Raw genomic sequence first — 20,677 nt, 5'->3', positions numbered from 1 at the left:
AAGCCAGTTCATACTCTTCTTAACCATAAGGTACATATTCTCAATTCTCTTCCACTGTGGAGGAGATTCGAGGTCAAGAGCCTCACTGCCTAAAGTCACAGAGCTGGTCAAGAGCAGGCTGGGATCATAGAAATAGCCCAAGTGCATCGAGCACATGCTGTGTGCCGTTCGCAGTCCTTGATGTGCATTAAGAGTTCATCTCACTACAGTTTCAGGAGACGGCATATTATTCTTCCCACTTGACAGAGGCGATAACGGAGGCCCAAGATCAAGGTGGAGACAAGCGGTAGAACTGGGAGCGGACTCTTCACTGTACCAGGGAGACTCCAAATATTTTTTCTCTTCCTAAGAAGCAGAAACCTCTTCTCAAGTGAGATCTTTTGAGGAATCTCACAGAAAATGGGAGAGGCTCTGGCCATGCAGGAGGTGGGATTGCAGGTCTACACCTTCCTGGAGAGGAAACCAGGCCTCCTCTGTGGCCCTTCAGTGCCTCGAGGAGGGACTAGTCTGAAAACTGTCATGAACTTCACTAGTCACCTGCATTCTCTGGCATTTTTGTCATCCACGGCAGTGGATGCCGTTCCCGGATGCTTTACGGTTTGAAAGGAAATGCTTCCCCTGGAGTTTTACAAGGGCCCTGCCTGCACTTGTCCTCCTCGTTTTTGTCTGGGGGAGCCCACTGGCTGGACCCCCACCCCTTCTTCCCCTGCACCGCCTCAGCACAGTGCATGGGCCCTCTGTAGCACCTCGCCTTGTGCGATTGGTCATGGCTGTCGTATCCCAAGAGCTTGTGGTTCCATGTCACTCATTCACTCAATTACTCACTCAATCATTCATTCAGTTACCCATTGTTCCAACAAAACCTTCATCAGGAACCAGGAAAACAATGAACCCACATGATCCTTGCCTCCAATTTCTCACAGCCACAGGGAAGAGGGTCAGGCAAGAAATGATTTGGGTCTCATGCAGTATGTGCTGACTGGAAGTACAGGTGCCTTGGAAAAATGGGTAGAGGGGCTTTGATTCTGTGGTGTGGTGCTGGGGACATGAGGTCATTCGGGAGAAGCCAGAAGAGGCGTGGGGTGAGGTTTGCCAAGAGGTGAACAGGTTCCCAGATGGCCATGCTGGGCATGGATGTTCCGAATAAAGGGAAAGTGGAAAATGATGGTGTTTGGGGGAATGTCTCATGATTCAGGAAGAACGTGGGGTTCTGGATTGCTCGGACAGAAAGTGGGAGTGAGGGGGCCGGTTGAGGTGCAGGGTGTGGTTGGTAAGAGAAAGACGAACACCAGATCACAAACCCAGAGGACCTGAGTGCAAGACTGAAGCGTTTCCATTTTGTCCTCAGGGGAGGGTTGAGAGCCCATGAGTGGCAGGGCAGAGTACTCGGGTTGTCATAGGATACAGTCACCTGCTTGGCTGGCACTCTGCTTCCATTCTCCCGATGTCACGGAACCTAAGAATATTGCATTTGTAGCCTGAACTCCTGCGGAGCTTTAGTGAACCGTTCCCACTCTCTGTGAGCTATGAGCACAGTATCCCGTTCCAGGTGCCGGGGTGGGTTGATGGGAAGTCATCTCAGAGCCTGGCTTGAGCTATGCTGATCACAAGCGCAGTGGGGAAGGACAGCTACTCTGGGGAACAGGCCTCTGGATGTTTCCACTGGGCTCCCACACCTTTGAGTACCCCCTCACAAATGCCAGAGACCAGCTCCAGCCAGGTTCAGGGTATCCCAAAGGTAGAGATGGCATCAGCGATTGAGGGGAAGAAGAAAGAGAGAAAGAGAAAGAGAGGGAGAGAGAGAAAGAAAGAAAGAGACTGGACCCCAGTCTAGTGCAGAAGCCATTTAATGGGAATTACAACTGGTCTTTTATACACAGTCGGGTGTGTGAGGGGCATTCCCCACCCACCGAATGTTCTTTCAGGTATAATCCCATAACCTAATCGATGAAACCTTAATCCATTTATTCAACTTCAATAAATCCTAAGATCATGACCCAGAAGCCTGTGACCAATACTAAGGCTCTTAGATGTGACCCGAGTTTGAATTATAAGTTGTGTGAAAGCCAAAACTGCAGTTTGTGGAAGAATGGGAGCAATGAGCTTCTAAAGTTAGCTTGTGTTCGTCCCAGTCTCAGAGTTTTTATGTTTTGAGTTCACAGGAGCTTAATCTGGTTAGTGCTGAGTAGAAAGGGGGAGGAAATGGGGTCAATAGCTCCCGAATGCATCCTAGTGGTCTCGGGGTCATCCTAGTGGCCTTCCTGATCCCTAACGCTCAGTGGGCCTCCATGGCTGGCTCCCAACACACAAACACCTCTTCCTGCTGCTGAAATGCAACCAGCAGAGCTGAGAATGATAGGAAGCCAGTTTAGGAAGCTTGGAGGGTCTGTGTGATATACGGTGAGAAAAAAACCTGGGTGATGAACATTTCAAAGTAAGCTTAGATTAATAATAAAAAAGAAACCCAAACAGACCATTGGTTTCCCTGAAAACTACAGATAACAAGGATAATATTTACAGAGAGCTTATCTGTGTCTAGCACCTTCAAACGCAGTATATTATTTCATTTGGGCCACACCATCCCCACTGCATGCAACTTATACATTCAAACATACGGTAGGCCTGCCAGGTCTGTCAAATAAAAATACATGGTGCCTAGATTTGAACTACAGATAATGAATTTTTTTTTTTAGTATAAGTATGCTAAATGAACGTGCTTTCAGACATATCTGAAAGTCAAATTTAACTGATCATTCTGTATTTTATCTGTCAATATTAAAATAGAGTGGGCAATAATTTCCATTTGACAAATGAGGAATCACTGGAGGGAAGGAGAAAGAAACAGTCCCATCCAACACGCACAAGTATCTCCTCAGTGCTAACCTGGGAAATTCTTGTCCAGGACTGAGTTAGGTACTTGGCCAAGTGGGTTCTACCATCAAGGCTCTGTGTCCAGCAAGAGTAAAAGGTGGAAACGAACAGACAATGACCACACAAGGTGATTAACACATAACCTAAGGTGACAGAAAGAACCACAGGGTGAGATTTGATGGGAGGTCACAGGAAAGGTGCTTCATTTAGCCTGGGGGTTCAGGGAAGCTTTCTAGAGGAGGGAGGGCCAAGCTAGTCTGAACAGACGAGTAAGAGTCAGCCAGGAGGAGAAAGAGAGGAGCATTTCCAGTGGAAGGATCACTCCCGGCAGGAGAAAATGGGAGTATCTCCAGCAGAGTATATGGCGGATGCCCGGAGGGGCCACAAGATGGGGAGGAAGGAGAAGGGTGGAGGGGAGGCCAAGTTCACGGGGTTCTTCTGTGCCATCACCCGAGGTCTCACACCTGCTACTTTGCCCTCCCTCCTCAGGTGGGGGACAGAGCCTGTGTGAGAAGCTGGTCTGTGCTTGTGACCAGACGGCGGCCGAGTGCATGGCCTCTGCCTCTTTTAACCAAAGTCTCAAGTCCTCAGGCCCACCAGAGTGCCTGGGGCAGGCGGCTGGATGTGAGGACAACCCAGGTGGCCGACCCTCAGCCTCTACCCCGGGCTCCAGCTCAGAAGAGGACAGCGAGGAGGTCCCAACCCGCCTGGAGGGCTTCAGAAGAGTCAGGAGATTTTTGCGGAAGTCACCGGATCCCTGGGGGACCAGGCCCCTCCATGGAAGATAGATTCCCAGAGAAAACAGCAAGTATACCCGGTCGTTGGGCTCCTGCTCCAACTTTACCTGTGTGGCCCCGCAACCTTCTCTGTGCCTTGTAGCCTTAGCAGAGGCTTCCAGGGAAGAGAGGCCGTGAGACCCTTGTTCACATCATCGTCACCTGTGTGGAAAAGGCAGACGATGAGTACTTCTCCCGTAGTGCACCATGGAAGTGCAATAAATGTTCCAATCAACGTGCTTTGTTTTCTTTAATTTTTTTTTTTTTTAGTTTTAGATACTGGCGCATGAGTAAATTATAAATGACAGACACAGAGGAAATAATTTCTCAACTTTCCAATCACTAAATGTTATTTTTTCTTTTGTAAAAAAAAAACAACAACAAACAAAAGATGAAAGGAGTATATTTAATCCATCTTTTGCGATCACATGTGAGTCATCAATGACCCATCAATGATGCATGACAAGGATTGAGATGACAGCTCTTTGGGTGCGTGCCCTAAGAATACACCTGGCCCCCTAAGAGAGTGGCCATGTGCCACAGCCACCACCATGAGGAAACACTGGTCACTCTGTCCTGGGTCCTAGACTTGATATTTTAAAAATAGGGTTTACGGCCACTGCCTTGCTAGACTCTAGTGTGGCCATGTGCTCTTTGAGCTATTGTCACCATGCTTCCTGAGTTTGGCCCCCACCCCCATCTTGGAGAGGTGAATCTTCTCTCTCTCTCTCTCCAATTTATTTTAAATAAACTATATTTTCTAATCTAAAAAAAATAGGGTTTACCTGACGTTCTCACTTAGAAGTGGGAACTAAGCTATGGTTCTGCAAAGGCATGGAGGATGGTATAATGGACACTGGGGACTCAGAAGGGGAAGGGTGGGAAGGTGGGGAGAGGTGAAAAATTCCGTCAGGTGCAGAGTGCACAAGTGGGGTTGATGGGTACACTAAAACCCGGATTTCACCACTACCCAACGCATCCATGTAACCAAAAACCACTGGTGCCCCTCAAGCTATTAAAATAAAAATTTGAGAAAGAATAAATATTTTGATCCCTAGAATAATAGGGTTTATCTCAGTGACTAGAAATTCGGGGCATGCAAATGTCCACTCTGACACAGGCAGTTTAATATGATGGTGATTATAAAAAATTGAAATCCCACCCATTCATCTATCCACCCACTCAGTCATTATTGAGGTTGGACCATGTACCAGGCAAAGGCAACATGCCACCAGAACCTCCCTTAATATTTGATGGAGACACAAACTCACTGACTCACATCTTTGGTTCTCAAGTTCCATAAATCATGTGTGTCCTGTAGTGAGATGATACTGAGTTTCTGTCTGTTCAGATAGACAGGAAGCAGAGCTTCCGAAGAATTCAGTGTTTGCTGACTTTTTCACAGCATGAAACTATTCTGAAGTTGGCAATACCTTAAGAATTTAAGTGTTACTCCCCACAGCAGGTACTGTGCAAGGCTGACCACAGTCTGGGTGACCAGCCACCTTCTCTACATCCCCGTGGGAGGCAATTGAACGTGGATGGAGGGGAAAATGCAACCGAGTTGACCCATTTCACTTCAAGCTCGTGACCACAAAACCTCAAATGGATGCTCAACCTTTTCCTAATAAGCTGACTTTTCTGCTGTCCAGTATAACTGTTTGGTACTTTCTCTTTTCTCCCCAAACTTTCCAGGCCTCCTTCTCACTCTCAGTTGATGGCTGTCTAGAACTTTAAAGGTTTTGCGGTTCTACCTGTTTTATACCTTGACAAGTTAGCCTGCATTTTCACAGATGCTGGCAAAGATATGAGACACCGTGGTCAGACACAAAGAACTTCATTACTGACAGCAATGTAGCCTGAATGTCAGCATTTATGTTTCCATAACCAAGCCTGAGGCAATGCAAAGAGGACCACAAGATGTTTACCCAGGTAGTGGTTTTCATGACACAGAGGACCCTGAATGTCAAGGACCTGGATCTTTTACAATCGGCTGTGGGGTACAATTCAGGATTAGGTATAAAAGTGGACATCGTACAGGTACAGTTTGGGTCTCCCTTTGGTCCCTACTTTGCCTGGTTTGAGATCAGTTACCCTTAATGATGTTGTGTGTGTATAAATCAATAAACTTGCACAGTGTAATCAGTGCTACAGAAGACGTATCTTCAAGATGCTGTAGATATTGCATAAAAGTTGCAACAACTCCACTTGTTCAGAGAAAAAAAGATTTAAAAAAACAGCAATCTCAATTTTCTGAGCACTTAAGGACTCCCCAGGCATTTCTTTAAGGGCGTCACCACCTTTCATTCTCATAGTGAGCCTATGAAGCGGGTATTGTTTGGCCTACTGTACAGACAAGGAAATAAAGTCATGCAGGTGATGCCAATGCAGAGCCAGGAATCCCAGCCAGAGGTACCTAACTCTAAGGAGATGGAGCATCTGAACTAAGCCTAGAAAGACAGGTGGCAAGGAGACAGAGGAAGAGCAAGAACCCTTGAGCAGCTTAAGCACAGGCAGAGGGGACTGAAAATAATCACGGTTTCTCTCAGAATTGCACAGCAACCAAATATTTACTTACCATTTAGTAATGACTACATTATCTTGAAAATATCATATAAAAATAACTCAACAATCTTGCTTTTTTTCCATGCTGACACGTCATGATTTTCCCCCCAACTCCTCCCATACATCCTCAATACCTGTGTCTCTTCATTAAAAGAAAGAGCCACCTGGGAAGTGGATGCACCACTAACAGCCTATAACCGAACAGTTACATAAGAGTGAGGACAGATTTATTTATTGAAAAAAATATATAAAAGAAGTCCTCGGACGACTACTACTTTGGACATCAGTAATGGTATTAAGAGAGTATTGAAAGAATTTGAAGCCAGGCTTGGTGGCTCAGCCTGTAATCCCACGCCTTCGGAGGCTGAGGTGAGTGGATTGCCTGAGCCCACGGGTTCAAGACCCACCTGGGCAACTTGGTGAGACCTCATCTCTACAATAAATAAAAAAAATTAGCCGGGTGGTAGCGCGCGCCTGTTGTCAGCTACTTGGAAGGCTGAGTTGGAAGGATCGCTGGAGCCCCAGCAGGTCAAGTCTGCGGTGGCCGGGAGCAGCCACTGCACTCCAGTCTGGGCGACAGAGTGAGACTCCAACTCAAAAAAGAAAAAAGAAAGAATTTGAAGATATAGCGTATGACTCTTTTCTAGAGGATTTTATTTCCTATTTTTGGTGGACTAGTGGGAACCTAATATTTGCTTATATAATAAATAAAACCTTTCAAGATTATTAAGAAATAAAAATAGTTTATTAATATTTAAAAAATCAGCCGGGCTCGGTGGCTCAGCCTGTAATCCCGTGCCTTTGGGAGGCTGAGGTGAGTGGATTGCCTGAGCCCGCGGGTTCGAGACCTCATCTCTACAATAAAATCAAAAAATTAGCCAGGCGTGGTAGTGTGCATCTGTAATTCCGGCTACTCAGAAGGCTGAGGCGGAAGGATCGCCGGAGCCTAGCAGGTCAAGGCTGCGGTGGCTGGGAGCAGCCACTGCACTCCAGTCTGGGCGACAGAGTGAGACTCCAACTCAAAAAAATAAAAAATAAAAAAAAATCAGCGGTAAGCCTGCTTGACCTTTATCCCAGAAGGACACATTATCTTTGTTATACAGGACAATAAGTAGGTCTGACCTCAGTTCCAAAGGGAGACACTGTCTCTGTTTTCCTGGTCTGTTTGCTAAACTTCATCCTTGAAGAGCTAGTTCAGAATAAAGGCATTAGTGTCTCAGTTCACAGGATATGCAGAAATGCAAGCGTCTCATGGAGAAGCGTTTAGCACAATGACCTCACCTAATATTCGACTAAGAAAACTGAAGCATTTTAGTGGGCATGCCCCTCATCTTCCCACCATCAAAACTATACAATTACCTGTGGTCTGTCACTTTCTTCTTGTTGCAATGAAATGTGTCCCTTCTCCTTATCAAAGGTCAAATCCTCCACCCTCTGGTGCAATGCCCTCTTGCTTTCCCCAGGGTCTGAATCCTGCAAATATCTCCTCGTTGTTCTATATTGATTTCTCCCTTTCTTCGTCTGTATCATTCTAATCAGAATGCAAACATTCCCCCAAACCCCTTATGTATAAAAATCTATCCCTTGACTATAATAAAAGACAAAAACAAAGTTGGCAAGGATATAGCAAAATCAGAACCCTCATACACTACTGGTGGGAAATGGTGCAATTACTTTGGAAAAAAAGTCTGACAGTTCCTCCAAAAGTTAAACACAGAGCTACCATATGACCCAGCATTTCTACACTTAAAATTTGTTTACACCCATGAAAAAAAAATCACATGACCATACATAAACAGGTACACAAATATTTATCACAGATTGCTTACATCAAAAACAAAAGTGAAAACAACCCATTAACTGATGAAAGGACAAATGTGGTTATTTCCACACAATGGAGGATTACTTGGCCATAAAAAGTAATGAAGTTTAGGTACATGGTACAACATGGATGAAACTTGGAAACATTGTGCTAAGAGAATGAAGCCAGACACAAAAGATCACACATTGTATGACTGCATTTGTAGACAATGTCCAGAGTAGGCAAATCTCTACTGGCAGAAAGTCAACTAAAGTCTGGGGTTGGGGGAAATGAGGAGTGACTGCTAATGGGTATGGGATTTCTTTTTGGGCAATTTAAGTGTTCGGGAATGAGATAGCAGTGATGCTTAACTTTGTGAATATATTAAAAGACACTGAATTGTACACTTGAAAACGGTGAACTGTATGCTATGTGAATTACATCTCAAAAAAGCTGCACTTAGAAAAAAAAAGGGTAGCATGGAATGAACTGAATGTTTAGTATGCCTAACTTCAATTTCTTTGCTCATTTACATGACTTACAATTACCATATTTGAGATCATTACTTTTTATATTTTATTGTTACATTCGGGGCATGGGATTTCTAATTTTCTAAATGGTGAAGTCTGGGCTCTTGAATAACATACATTGTACCCATTAATTGCTCATCAATCATCCTCCTCTCACTCCTTCCAAATCTCCAACGGGTGACTGAATGAAGAAAATATGGTATATTTACACAATGGAATATTATTCAGCTATAAAAGAGATTGAAATGATGTCTTCTGCGGAAAGAATGAAACTGAAGGCCATTATCTGACATGAAACAACTCAGAAAGAAAAAATTACAAGCTTTGATCCAACCTGACTCTAAGAGATTCTTCCCCTCTCTGGTTTCTTGAATCAGAAATCCTACAACTGCAAAGATGTTATCACCTTTTCACAGTTAGAGTAGGGCAAGGAAAGCAAAGTGGCTGCAAAAAGAATGGAGGTATTACAGCCAAAACCTCTGAGCAAGACGGAGGAAATGTGAAATTATCAGATGCTCCTGGTCTTGTTCTTAAATACCAAACTAGATGGTGCCATCTGGGACATCTTTCGCCCAACGTCAAATCCTCCAATCTCCAACTCCCTCTAGGATCCTGCTGTGATAACTAGTTCTACAGAGCCCCTACCCCACCCTAGGTGGAAGGACAATGCCTGCGTTCTACACTGCTGTACTTCCTGTGTTCTGACTCAGGGCTTCTCTGAGAATGAGGCACTGGACGCCTTGGGTAACAGCTCGGTGCTCAAGCACACAGAGTCCCGAAATGTGGGGAAATAAATGCCTACAGGGCCACCCTTATCCCTTATAATTTCCTTATTTTCATCCCCTGAGGGGTCAGTTCTGAGGTTATTTCACAAGACTCCTCAGAACATCCAGTAGCATGGATCTCCAAGGATCCCCAGTGATGGCTAATTTTTAAAACATGGGTCATTGACACCACCATTGCAGCCATTGCCTTTCTAGACTCTGGTGTGACCATGTTCTCTTTGAGCTATGGCTGTCACCACAATTTCTGGCTTTGGGCCCCTTCCCTACTTGGGGAGAGGTGAATGTTTTCTTTCTCCAATTTTCTTTTTTAAATAAACTATATTTTCTAATCTAATAAATGATTATGATTTTTAAAAATGGATCCCCTTGCTTCTTCTCCGTTCATGTTAGATCACTTTCCAAAGAAATAACTGCCCAACAGCCTTGCTTCAGGCTGTGCTTTAGGGAAACCTAGGCTAAAACAGCACCTTCCGAATAATATTCTGCCTCTGACTCAAAGTGTAAGGCTGAAAATAGCAAAACAAAGAGGCACAGTTTGACGCTCTACCTTGGCTCTGCTTTTTCATTCATTTGAACTTGGAACTCAAGACCGCTATTTTATCAGATGAGAGAATAGGACCACAGCAAGTTAGAGCTGGAAAGAAAGCATTTGAAACATGTATCATAGCACATCGCCCAGAATGCTCATTCTATACCTACAGAAGCAGGTTCAGACCTGAGGAAGGTCTGGCCTAAGACTACAGAGCTGAGACAGCTGCCCAAGTTCCTTACGTCCAGAGAGTGAGCTCAAGGATGATTACTAGTAATATGCATTTATTAAATGCTAACTGTGTCACGCAGGCATGGCACAATGAACTTCTTCTAAATGGTGTACCCACTCCTCACGGTGAACCTCAGGGGGCAGAACGTCATCTTCATTTTACAGATGAGAACTCTATGGCTCAAAGTCAGTCACCTGCCTGCGGCCACTCAGCCAAAAGGTGGGGATGAACCTGAACCAGAGTCCGAGCTCCTCACTGCTATGCCACGCTGCCTCCTGAAGGAGGCTCCAGCAGCCCACTGCACAGGACTCGCAGCTATGTGGGCGGCAGAATGTGCAAACGTCGGGCGGAACGTGGTACTGAGAGTAGATATTTTTAAAGAGATGCTTCATGCCATGTCTAGAGCAAGGAGGAGGGTTGAAAATGCAAGCAATGAGACTGAGGCAGAGATGGCAGCTGTGCTGGCACGAGCACACACCACGAGCTTCACCGTAGCCCCATCTTGTCGTGACCAGCAGTTATCCTTCTGGCACTTCAGAGTTGTTGGGAATGAATCCATTTGGAACTTGATTGTAACTAAAGCTCTTCATTTTTAACTAAAGCAAATACTGAGTACATTTAATTAAATAAATGCAATCACTGCCATTATAAAAATGTACTTATACACAAGAAGTTTGATTTTTTGTTTTATTGCTTACATATGAATTGCACAGTGAATTTTTACATTTCAAAAAAAATCATATCATTACATTAAATACATATATCAGCATGAATAAGACAAATTAGTTCCATTTGCAGACAGGAGAAAGAGAGACATTTTGGGGAGGGAGAAGTTAATTGCTGGTAAGGTGTAGTAGTTTTCCTCTAAAAGATAATGAGTTCAGAAGTACTGAGGAAGTATGTGTGTGTGTGAGCGAGCATATGTACTCAGGAAAACTCCAACGACAACATGACTACAGAAGCAGTCACAGAAAACACAAGTTCAGAGGAACATATAAATGCTAATTGTTCAATGTCAAGAGAATAATGATATAAGCAACGGCACACAGCTAAAAGAATAATTAACAATCTACTAAGAGTTTTGTATACCTACAAAAATATCAGTATAGTGAGCTTCAACCAATCCTAGGCTTTTGATATCTGAACTGGCAGCAGTACTGCAGGCACAGTGAGCGCCTGCAGAATCCCCTGCAGGCAAGGAAGGGCCAGCCAGGGAGACCCCTTTCTTGGGCATCTTTGTCAGCAGGCGCAGCTCAGGGGTCAGGATATACAGAAGTCTACTGTGACTTAAGAGCAACAACAACACCCCCACAAAACCCAAATCAACAGTTTACAAAGACCAAAAAAAGATGTGGTAAACGTTAATTGCAATGGTTTTCCTATACATGCGACACATGCATTTTTCAATCACTCAGAAACATGAAATTTTGTAGAGCAAAGTTTGTGTTTCACATGAGTGCAAATGAATATATATTTTCTCTTCTTAGACTATTAAACTATATATATTTCCATACAAAAGCACACAGTGTTAATTTATAAAATGACACCCAAGTGGATGATGATTGTTTTTTGCATGTCCTCCTGCTTAGATTTTTTTAAATGTACAGTCAAAAATTAATATCCTTCTTTAAAAATACAGAAGGCAGAAAGGGAAATTAAAAAAAAAACAACAAAACTTGGCTTAGTGAAGCGTTTTACCTAATCAAGAGGCAAAGTTCCAGTGACAGCTGAAATGGGGCAATTTAGCCCTTCACAGGTGACTCCAGTGTCACTCTGAAACAACATCTTGTTTATCTACATTTAGTAAAGAGCTAGGATGTTGCCGTGTCATGTCACAGGTTTCAATGACTAGATTCTTTTTCAACATGTTACACTTTGGTTTAAATATTCAAAAATTTTCAAGTATGCTTTTTCTATTATCATTTCCTTACTTTTTTCTGTTTCTACTAAAGGTATCCAAGTCACCATAAACATAAAGTTAAAACAACCCATTCTTCACTGCAATTCTTCAAACAAAACCAAAAGCCAAAAACTGCATTGTTTTTTGAAATACAGTTTTTGACATGTATATTGTTTTATGTAAAAGAAATTAAATCTGAAAAGGTAGAACTGTAAACAGGTGATTTTATAAAAATGTCCTAAGAGAATTTTATGAGTTGCAAAGACAGTTGTTCATTTTACCATATGATGGAATTCACTAAAATATACATAATTGTATGGGTCTGCCAGTGCACGTGTAAAGTGCAACCGTGATCTTGGTAGCTAAAATCAAAAGCAGCTTAAATTGACGAAACTTAGCACACTTGATGTTAAAACACAGGCACTCATGAAATGTAATATAACTAACCCTAAACAGAGACTCCTACAAGTCATAGTTCAAATGTTACAAATTAAAAATTCATCTGAGGAATTATTTTACTATGAAGATTTAAAACAATGCACAATATAAAACCGTAAATTAATGTGCTCTTAATAAAAATAAAAATGTAGACTCCTCACAGGTGAACTAGTAGCTGTTTTAAATGTTTTTTTCTATACTAAATATATATCTCATTTAATTAATAGAGCCACAGCAAAATACTACTATAATTTCAAAGCACAGCTTGTAAACTAATACATCTTATGATGTAAAAAATATTGCACAGTTCGGTACTCCAAGAGTAAGCTCTACATCTCTCAAGCAGAATGGTCAAACTCCTGGCAGGGAACATGGTATTACAAGAATCAGACACTTTTTAAAAAAGGTGATTTTTAGGGTTATATTCTAGGAATGCTATTCAAGAGATATCTTACTACTATGAAAAAGATAAGAAATGTCTATCACATTTTATGACAGTGAATGAAGAGAGGGACATCTATTACAACTTATCTAAGACGTAGGAACAAAAAGTCACAGAACAGTCCCAGGACTAGAAATATATTTGAATGTGTCTGTTTTTGTAGAAAACAAACAAAATAAGAAATTCTATTTCTAAGCAGTTGTGTAGATGTTTAAGAAATACAGTAGACACTTCATACATTTTCTAGGCTCTACAGACTTCAAAAAACAATTACATGTTTGTGAAAAGTTTAAAATACATTATTTAACAATGGAATAATGTGAGACCAGTACATGTTCAAATTTAAAAGCCAATAGGAACCTCAAAACATATTGACATGGCATGACTCTATCTTCAAAAGTACTCTAAATTACATATAGATCCAAAACTTCTAATATGATATGCCAAGCATTTGGTTAAAGATATGTTCCATTACTATCTTCAAGAAGTATGTGAGCACACAATTAAGTAAGCCCTGAAAGCTCGGGTTGGCCTTAACGTTGAGGCTTTAAAATCCTATGCCGAGATCTTCATGAGCCACTCAATACACACACAGATCTGGAAACTTCATCTCATAGACTGGGACAGATTGGTACTGAGCATGCCCAGAAGTAATGGTCAATGTACCTGATGGACTGGGAGGAGGACTGTAAAAGAAGAACAAGGCATTGTCAACAGGCATATTTAAAAGTTGTTCATTTCACTGAGTATTCTATCTACTGTCTATGAACATCAAAATCAGTATTAACTGCAGAGATCAATGGCACAGGGTCGTTAGCCAGCTGCAAGACTGTGGGAAACAGACCGTGATGGTGTCAAGCTGTTTTGACATCTAAAACAGAATTTTCCTTTGAACATATGGATATGTTATTTTTCTAGAATGGGATTTTACTCTACCCATTCTTGTGAGCTGGTTTGCTTCATTAGTAAAAAATTGTTTCATATACACTATCTTTTTGGATGACAGCACAGTACTTCATTACATAGAGGACAAATGCAGGTTCATTCCCATTTTTCATTATTATAAACAATGCTCACAAGTCAGTTATTATACATACATCATTTTACACTATCTCCTTGGTTTATAGACTTACAGGTAGAATTTCTGGATCAAAGTGTATTCAAAATTTTGACTTTGGCACATACATATGTATACACATATTGCCAGAATACCAGCAATTTATACTTTCAGCACTTCAGTGTACCTGTTTTCTTATACTGTTTGTTATAAATATTGGGTACAGTTCATCTTAAAAAAATCTTTGCCAACCTGGCAGGTAAAAGGGAATTCATTCTTATTTTATTTCCAATTTTTGGGTTACTACTAACGATAAATCTCTTTGTAGTAGCCATTTTATGTTTCTTTTGAAAAGGCCAACTGTTTCTAATCCTCCTCAGATGTTTTTCTCTTTATCAATTGGGGAAACTCATCTTTTGTAATATGATACAAATGCTTTTCTCCAATTTGTTATTTAATTCTCAAACTTTTTTTTTTTACTGTTTGGCAAATTATCTTTTTTATTACCAATTATTTTTAACTAATGATAAAAAAAATCAAGTTTCCTTATGATTTCTAGTTTTTGAGTTATACAAAAAAAACTTTCCCCCAAAGCCAAGATCACAAAAAACAAAACCAAAAAACTTTTGTATAAATTCTAGTATTTCTATGTATTTCTCTAAACAAAGAGTCAATTTATCTATTTTGGTAAAAGAAGTGAAGTAGAAATCCTCTATCCCTCACTGGTCAATATTCTTTAGCAGTTGTCCAAACAAGATGAAGTGAACATATGCTCTTTTTCTTGAAAATTTCAAATCTTATCTTTAGTGGAGATACTTTCCAATCTGAAATTTCCTCTATTTTACTTATGTATACACAAGTCTGACATGTTGTGAGTACCAAAGATCATGTTTTCCTAGCAAGCAATACAAAAGGCCCTTGTTTTTGCTACATTTTCCTATCTGCTTTTGCATTTGGATTCTTTCACGCTGCCCTTGGTATAATTTGTTCAAATAAAAAAAATTATTTTACTAAATCAATAATTGACCTGCATAGAACTGATGGCTTTATATTAACTTCCTATTCAAGAATAAGATGTGCTTCCATTTATATAAATATTAATCATATTTCAGAGCCTCATAGTTATTTAATATGTCTTATATAGTGCTTTGAGTTTATTAGTATTTTACGGCTAAGAATGTTTCCATTTTATTTAATTAATAAAAGCACAAATATTAACTTCATATAATTATGTTTAACTGTAAACTGTCCTCAAAAAAAGTTATTCAGTTGGTTCTTTTATATTTTCCTGATATAGCAATCTATTTTTGATGATAATGATTTTGCAATTGTTCCAATATTTACAGCGTCTCTTAAATTTTTTATTGAGCATAATTTTTATAGAATGAAATGCACAGATCTTAAGTGTACTGTTGACAAGAACTCACAAATGTAAACACCCATGTAATCATATCCATGTAAATTATAGCCTAATAAAGATACTGAACACTTTTCTCATCCAAAAAAAGTTTACTTGTGTCCCTAACCAGCCAATTTCTTGCCACCCCACAAGCCCATTCACCCTCATGCCACAACTTTGTTCTGATTTATAGAATGGAAGATTAAAAGGCATTTGCTCTTAAACATCTATGAGTGGTGTCTATATAGGCGCTATAAATGATTCATACAAGCTATATACTCTTTTATGTCTGACTTCTTTTACTTAATATGTTTTTTAGAATTATTTTTTAAAATGTGTTCCTTTTTATTTCTGAATAGTATTTTACTATATTAAAATACCTCCATTTGTATTTCTGTTCTCCCATTATTAGACACTTGGCAATTAAGAATGAAGCTGTCACAGACATTCATGTACATATCTTTTTGTGAATATGAGCTCTCATTTTTCTAGGTAAATACTGAGAAATGGGTTTGCAGGATCAAGAGCAGGTATACATGCAACTTTATAGGAAGCTGCTGAATTTCTACAAAGTGGTTTGCATCCATCTGAGACTGCCATGAGCAATGCATGAGAGTTCTAGCTGCTACACAATTCGCATCTACAGTTTGGATTTTCAGTATTTTTATATTTAGCCATTTTAACAGGTATAAAATGGCATCTCGTTATCATTTAAATTTGCACTTTCTAACTGACTAATGATTTTGAACACTTTTACATGTGCTTATTGGATATTCGAGCAGGTTTCCTTTTGCAAAATGTCTGTTCTTTTGCCCACTTAAAAGGGCATTTTTTATTTTTGCATTGTAGGGGCTTTGTGTCAGGTATCTGTATTATGCATACTGTTATTTTCTCATCATCTGTGGTTTGTCTTTTCATTTTCTTAATGGAGCTTATGTTTGGGTTTTTAATTTGGACAAAGCCCAATCCAACAACTGTGTTTAGCACTCTGTGTGTTCTAAGAAATCTCTGCTCACTTCAAGAGTGAAAAGATTATCCTATTTTTCTTTTAGAAGTATTGGTTTTAGCTTTTACATTGAGTAACCAGATTTAATTAACTTTAATGTTTGGTAGAAGGTGGGGACTGAGATGAATATTCTTCCTTTGGGTTACCCAGTTGTGCCAGGACACTTTGTGGAAAATACTTCTCCCCATTAAAGTGTTTTGATTCCCTTATCAAAACTCACTTCAGTATGGGACTATTTCTAGACTCTCCATTCTGTTATCTTGGACTGCTTGTATACCTTAATATCTTGATTACTTGGGTTTTGTAAATTAAGTGCTGAAATTAGATAGTACACATTCTTCAATTTTATTTTTTCAAAATAGTTTTAGCTACTCTGGGTCCTTTGCATTTCCATATAAATTTTAAAATCAATACACAAGTTTTTACAAAAAACGTCTGCCAGAGTTTTGACTGGGATTCTGTTGAAGGTGTAAGTCAACATAAAAGAAACAGCATGTAATCAATATTTAACCTTTCAATGCACAAACATGGCATAACTCTCCTTCGTTTAGGTCTTCTTTAATTTTTCTTGACAATGTTTTGTATTTGTAATAAAAGTCTTATATACTGTCAAATTATGACTAAACATTTCAATTTTTTAATGCTATGTTTTAAAATTTCCTCTTACAATTGTTTTGTTGTTAACGTGTAGACATACAATCGCATTTTGAATACTAATCTGAATCCTGTGATTTTTACTAAGTTCACTTGGTTCATTTATCAACTCTACTAGGGTTATTTGTTGTTGTTGCTGATTACTTAGGATTTCCCACAAATACAACCATATTACCTGAAAAAAGACAGTTCTATTTTGTCCTTTCTAATCTTTATATTTTTCTTTTTTTAAGTGTGTTGGTGAGGAGTTGTATTACAATGTATAAATGGTAAGAGTGGACATCCTTGACTTCCTCCCAATTTTAGGTGAAAAGCATCAGACTTTCACTTTTACATATAATGTCAGCAATAGCTTTTTTGTAATTTCTCTTCATTAGATTAAGTTCCCTTCTATCTTTATTTACTGAGAGTTTTTCCCTTATAGAAATGTTGACTTTTAGCAAATGCTTTTTTCTGTAACTACTGGTGTCAACATGCAAATTTGCTTTTATTATTATGTTAATATGGTGAATTATGCTGACTGATCTATTTTCCCACATAAAACTGATCTTGTTTTCCTCATAGTAACCCCACTACTTAAGCTGTATCATCAGTTTTATGCATTTGCTAAAATCTTAATAAGGATTTCTGTGACTAGATTCATGAGGATGCTTGCCTATGATTTTATTTTTCTTGTAAAATCTCTGTTGCATTTTGGTATTGAGGTTATGTGGCCTCATGAGTAAGAACATATTTCCACTTCCTCTATTTCCTGAATATGTGTAAAACTGGTACGATTTCTTACCGAAATGTTTGATAAATGTAAGCGGTGAAGCTAAATGCATTTTCTTACAGGATGCTTTTAAATTGTAAATTTATTTCTGTAACAATTACAGTGCTATTTGGCTATTTTGCTTCTTCTTTTCTCAGTTTTAGCAAGTTGTGTCTGTCAATAATTTTGCCCATTTTATCTAAAGTGTCGAGTTTACAGGCATAAAATTATTTGTAATATTCTACTGGAATCTGTAGAGATGTCCTTCTTTCATTTATGATGTTTGTAATACGTGTTTTGTCTTTTTTTCTTCATCACTTTTACTAGAGGTTTATCGATTTTATCAAACTTTTCAAATAACAAACTTTTAGCTTTGTTAAGTTTTTCTATTATTTGTCTGCTTTCTATTTCACTTATTTCTGTTCTTCATTATTTCCTTCCATCTATTTAATTGGCTTTATATTGCTCTCTTTCGCTAATGTCTTATAGAAGTTATTAGTGTACTACTTTTAGGTCTTTCATCTTTGTAAACACAAGCATCTAAAAAAAAATAAACTCCCTCCTGAGCACTGTTTTAACTTGATCCCACAGAATTTTGATATGTGTTTTCAGCTTAAAATGTTTTCTACTTCCTCCTGTCATTTCTTCTTTGACCTATCAAGGATTATGCTGGCATCATGAGTCAGAAAATGTTTCTACCTCCTCTTTTTCTATGTGTAAAACTGGTACTATTACATGTCTTTTAATTTCCAAATGTTTGAAATGTTTCTTTGTGGCCAGAGAACAAACTCAACATGATGCTTCAATGTGTCAGTCTCTTGACATTTACTTGCTGCATAGTTCTGTACTAGTCTACTTTTGTGAATGTTGTACATGTGCCTCAAAATAATCTATGCTCTGCTGTTGCTTAGTATTCTCTAAAAGCCACTTGAATTGGTTGAAACTGTTCAAATCTTATATTCCTTTCTGCATTTGTTTTCTTGTTTATGTTTTAATACTCTTATGAGAGGAAAATTAAAATGTACAATTACATTAATATAAAGAAACAAAAACTATAGTGAGAATAAACAGCCGCTCACACTCATTTCTTTCCTAAACTGTGTGTATCTTTTCCTTTAAATCTTCTGACTTGTGTGTGTGCACGTGTGTGTGTTAAGGATCTTGTCTACTGTTTCCAATAATCAGGTCACCTGTGAGAAGTCTGCTTATTCTCACCGTGTTTTACTTCTTCTTTGCATTTCTCGTAATTTTTTTTAGCCATACACTGGTCAGAGTAAATGAAAGAATAGTAGAACTAAAGTATAAATTGCCTTTTTTGTTTCTTTTCTTCTTTTTTTTTTTGACCGACTTCCTGTTGTACTTTATTTATTTATTTGTTTTTTATTATAAAGATGTGGGGTACAATTCAGGGTTAGTATACAAACGTTGATGATCTTTCCTCTATTGGATAGTTAAGGTGAGGCAAATTAACAAGAGGAAGTTTCTGACAGGACCTGAAAACTCTGAAGGTACGCTATCAAGTCTGTTTCGTTTTTCTGTATCACGTAAGTAATCTCAGAACTACTATTTCCTAACTAAGTGAGCTGGGCTAAGCTACTTTACTTCTATGTGCCTCTGTTTATGTACACGTAAAATGAGAATCATCACTATCTATTTTTTAGGTCTGTCGCAAATAGTACATTAAGTTAAAGCACCTAGCACAGTGCCCAGAACATCACAAGTGTTCAAAAAAGTTAACTATTAGCAGTTAAGTGTTCAATTAATGCTAAATATTATTAGCAGTAGTTGTACCAGTAAAACAGAACTAACTATAATACTTATCCTAAAATATTAAATACACATAGTTGAACAAGTGTAACACGATCATCCCTAGCATCTTTCCTTTTAAGAACATGGGCTAGAAATCTGAATTTTGACTTTGTCACTCACTACACTAACTAGCTGTATGATCTTGAGTAAGTCACTTTACTTCTCTAAGCCTTCGTGTCTTCACCTGAAAAATGAAAAAAGTAGCACCTACCTATTTTTCAGAACTATGGTAAGGATTAGCAGAAATAACAGACACAAAGCATATGGCATAAGCTCAAGTACACAGTAGTCATTTAGTACTACAACAGACATCAAAGAAGTAAGTGTCCATATTCAGCAATTTTCCCCGAATCCTAAGTCTAGCACATATTGCATATTTTAGTCTGATTCTGTTTTGAAATTTTGTAAATGAGTGGAAGGTGGTAGGAATAAAAGCAAAGTGTCTAGGATACAATGTGATACTGATAAAAATAGGTCTTGCCCATAAAAGCAGAAGAAAAGCTGAAATAAAAAAGCAAGAGGTCTAGAGCACATCCCTGTCAACTTCCTTGGTAAGATGCAGGTGTTGAAGCAAAACAGACTTAACTAATTAAGTTAAAGATATAAAAGATACAGGTGATGTAGAAGAACATTGCAGAAGAGCAGCTATCTATTGCTCCTCTACTGACCACCTTACACAAAAGCAGTATCCACATTGGAGTCAATGCAAGACTGTGCACAAGTTCTTTCTTTAGGTGGAACCAAGAGGCTGCCCCTTCCCCCATCAGATGCTGCATTACTTAGTAACAAACAGAGGATACTCAAAATATGCTAGACACCCTATGTTCTGGAGCATAATGACACGTGACAGGAAGCAAATGAATGTGATATGGGAAAGCTCAAGAATTCAAATGAGCCACCAGCATAGGTAGACCCATCATGGCCCTGAAAAATACTATGAAGCTGAGCCATATTAAAATGAAGTTTCTGTAGGTCAAAATGATTCAATATGAACACAATCCTGGCTAATATAACATTAGACATTAGAATGTGGGCCTTTCAAATTACCAAGATGTTCTTTTGTTTTGTTTTTTTTTGGTTTTTTTTGAGTTGGAGTCTCACTCTGTCGCCCAGACTGGAGTGCAGTGGCCGC

The 20,677-nt window shown here is 39.1% G+C and overlaps 2 protein-coding genes across 7 annotated transcripts in view; one reads left to right on the top strand and one right to left on the bottom strand.

The window, feature by feature from the left end:
• The window catches only part of OC90 (otoconin 90), a 40,477-nt gene extending 36,818 nt beyond the window's left edge, over positions 1–3,659 (top strand). Inside the window, exon 17 of the mRNA XM_021707072.1 lies at positions 3,361–3,659. Coding sequence (XP_021562747.1) covers positions 3,361–3,659 — 299 coding nt within the window. The remainder of the gene's footprint in view (positions 1–3,360) is intronic.
• A 7,103-nt stretch (positions 3,660–10,762) lies between these two features.
• The window catches only part of EFR3A (EFR3 homolog A), a 125,488-nt gene continuing 115,573 nt past the window's right edge, over positions 10,763–20,677 (bottom strand). For all 6 annotated transcript variants that reach the window (XR_002481331.1, XR_002481330.1, XM_021707071.1 and 3 more), the window contains one exon: positions 10,763–13,555. Coding sequence is in view for 4 of the 6 variants with exons in the window: in XM_021707071.1 (XP_021562746.1) it covers positions 13,450–13,555 (106 nt within the window). In the remaining 2 variants the exon portion in view is untranslated. The remainder of the gene's footprint in view (positions 13,556–20,677) is intronic.

Source organism: Carlito syrichta, unplaced genomic scaffold (assembly GCF_000164805.1).
Source record: "Carlito syrichta isolate Samal-C Ts95f unplaced genomic scaffold, Tarsius_syrichta-2.0.1 Scaffold316368, whole genome shotgun sequence".
In the NCBI taxonomy this organism is placed as follows: Eukaryota; Metazoa; Chordata; class Mammalia; order Primates; family Tarsiidae; genus Carlito; species Carlito syrichta.
The sequence above is the reverse complement of the archived record's forward strand: the minus strand, read 5'-3'. Positions and strand labels throughout refer to the sequence as shown.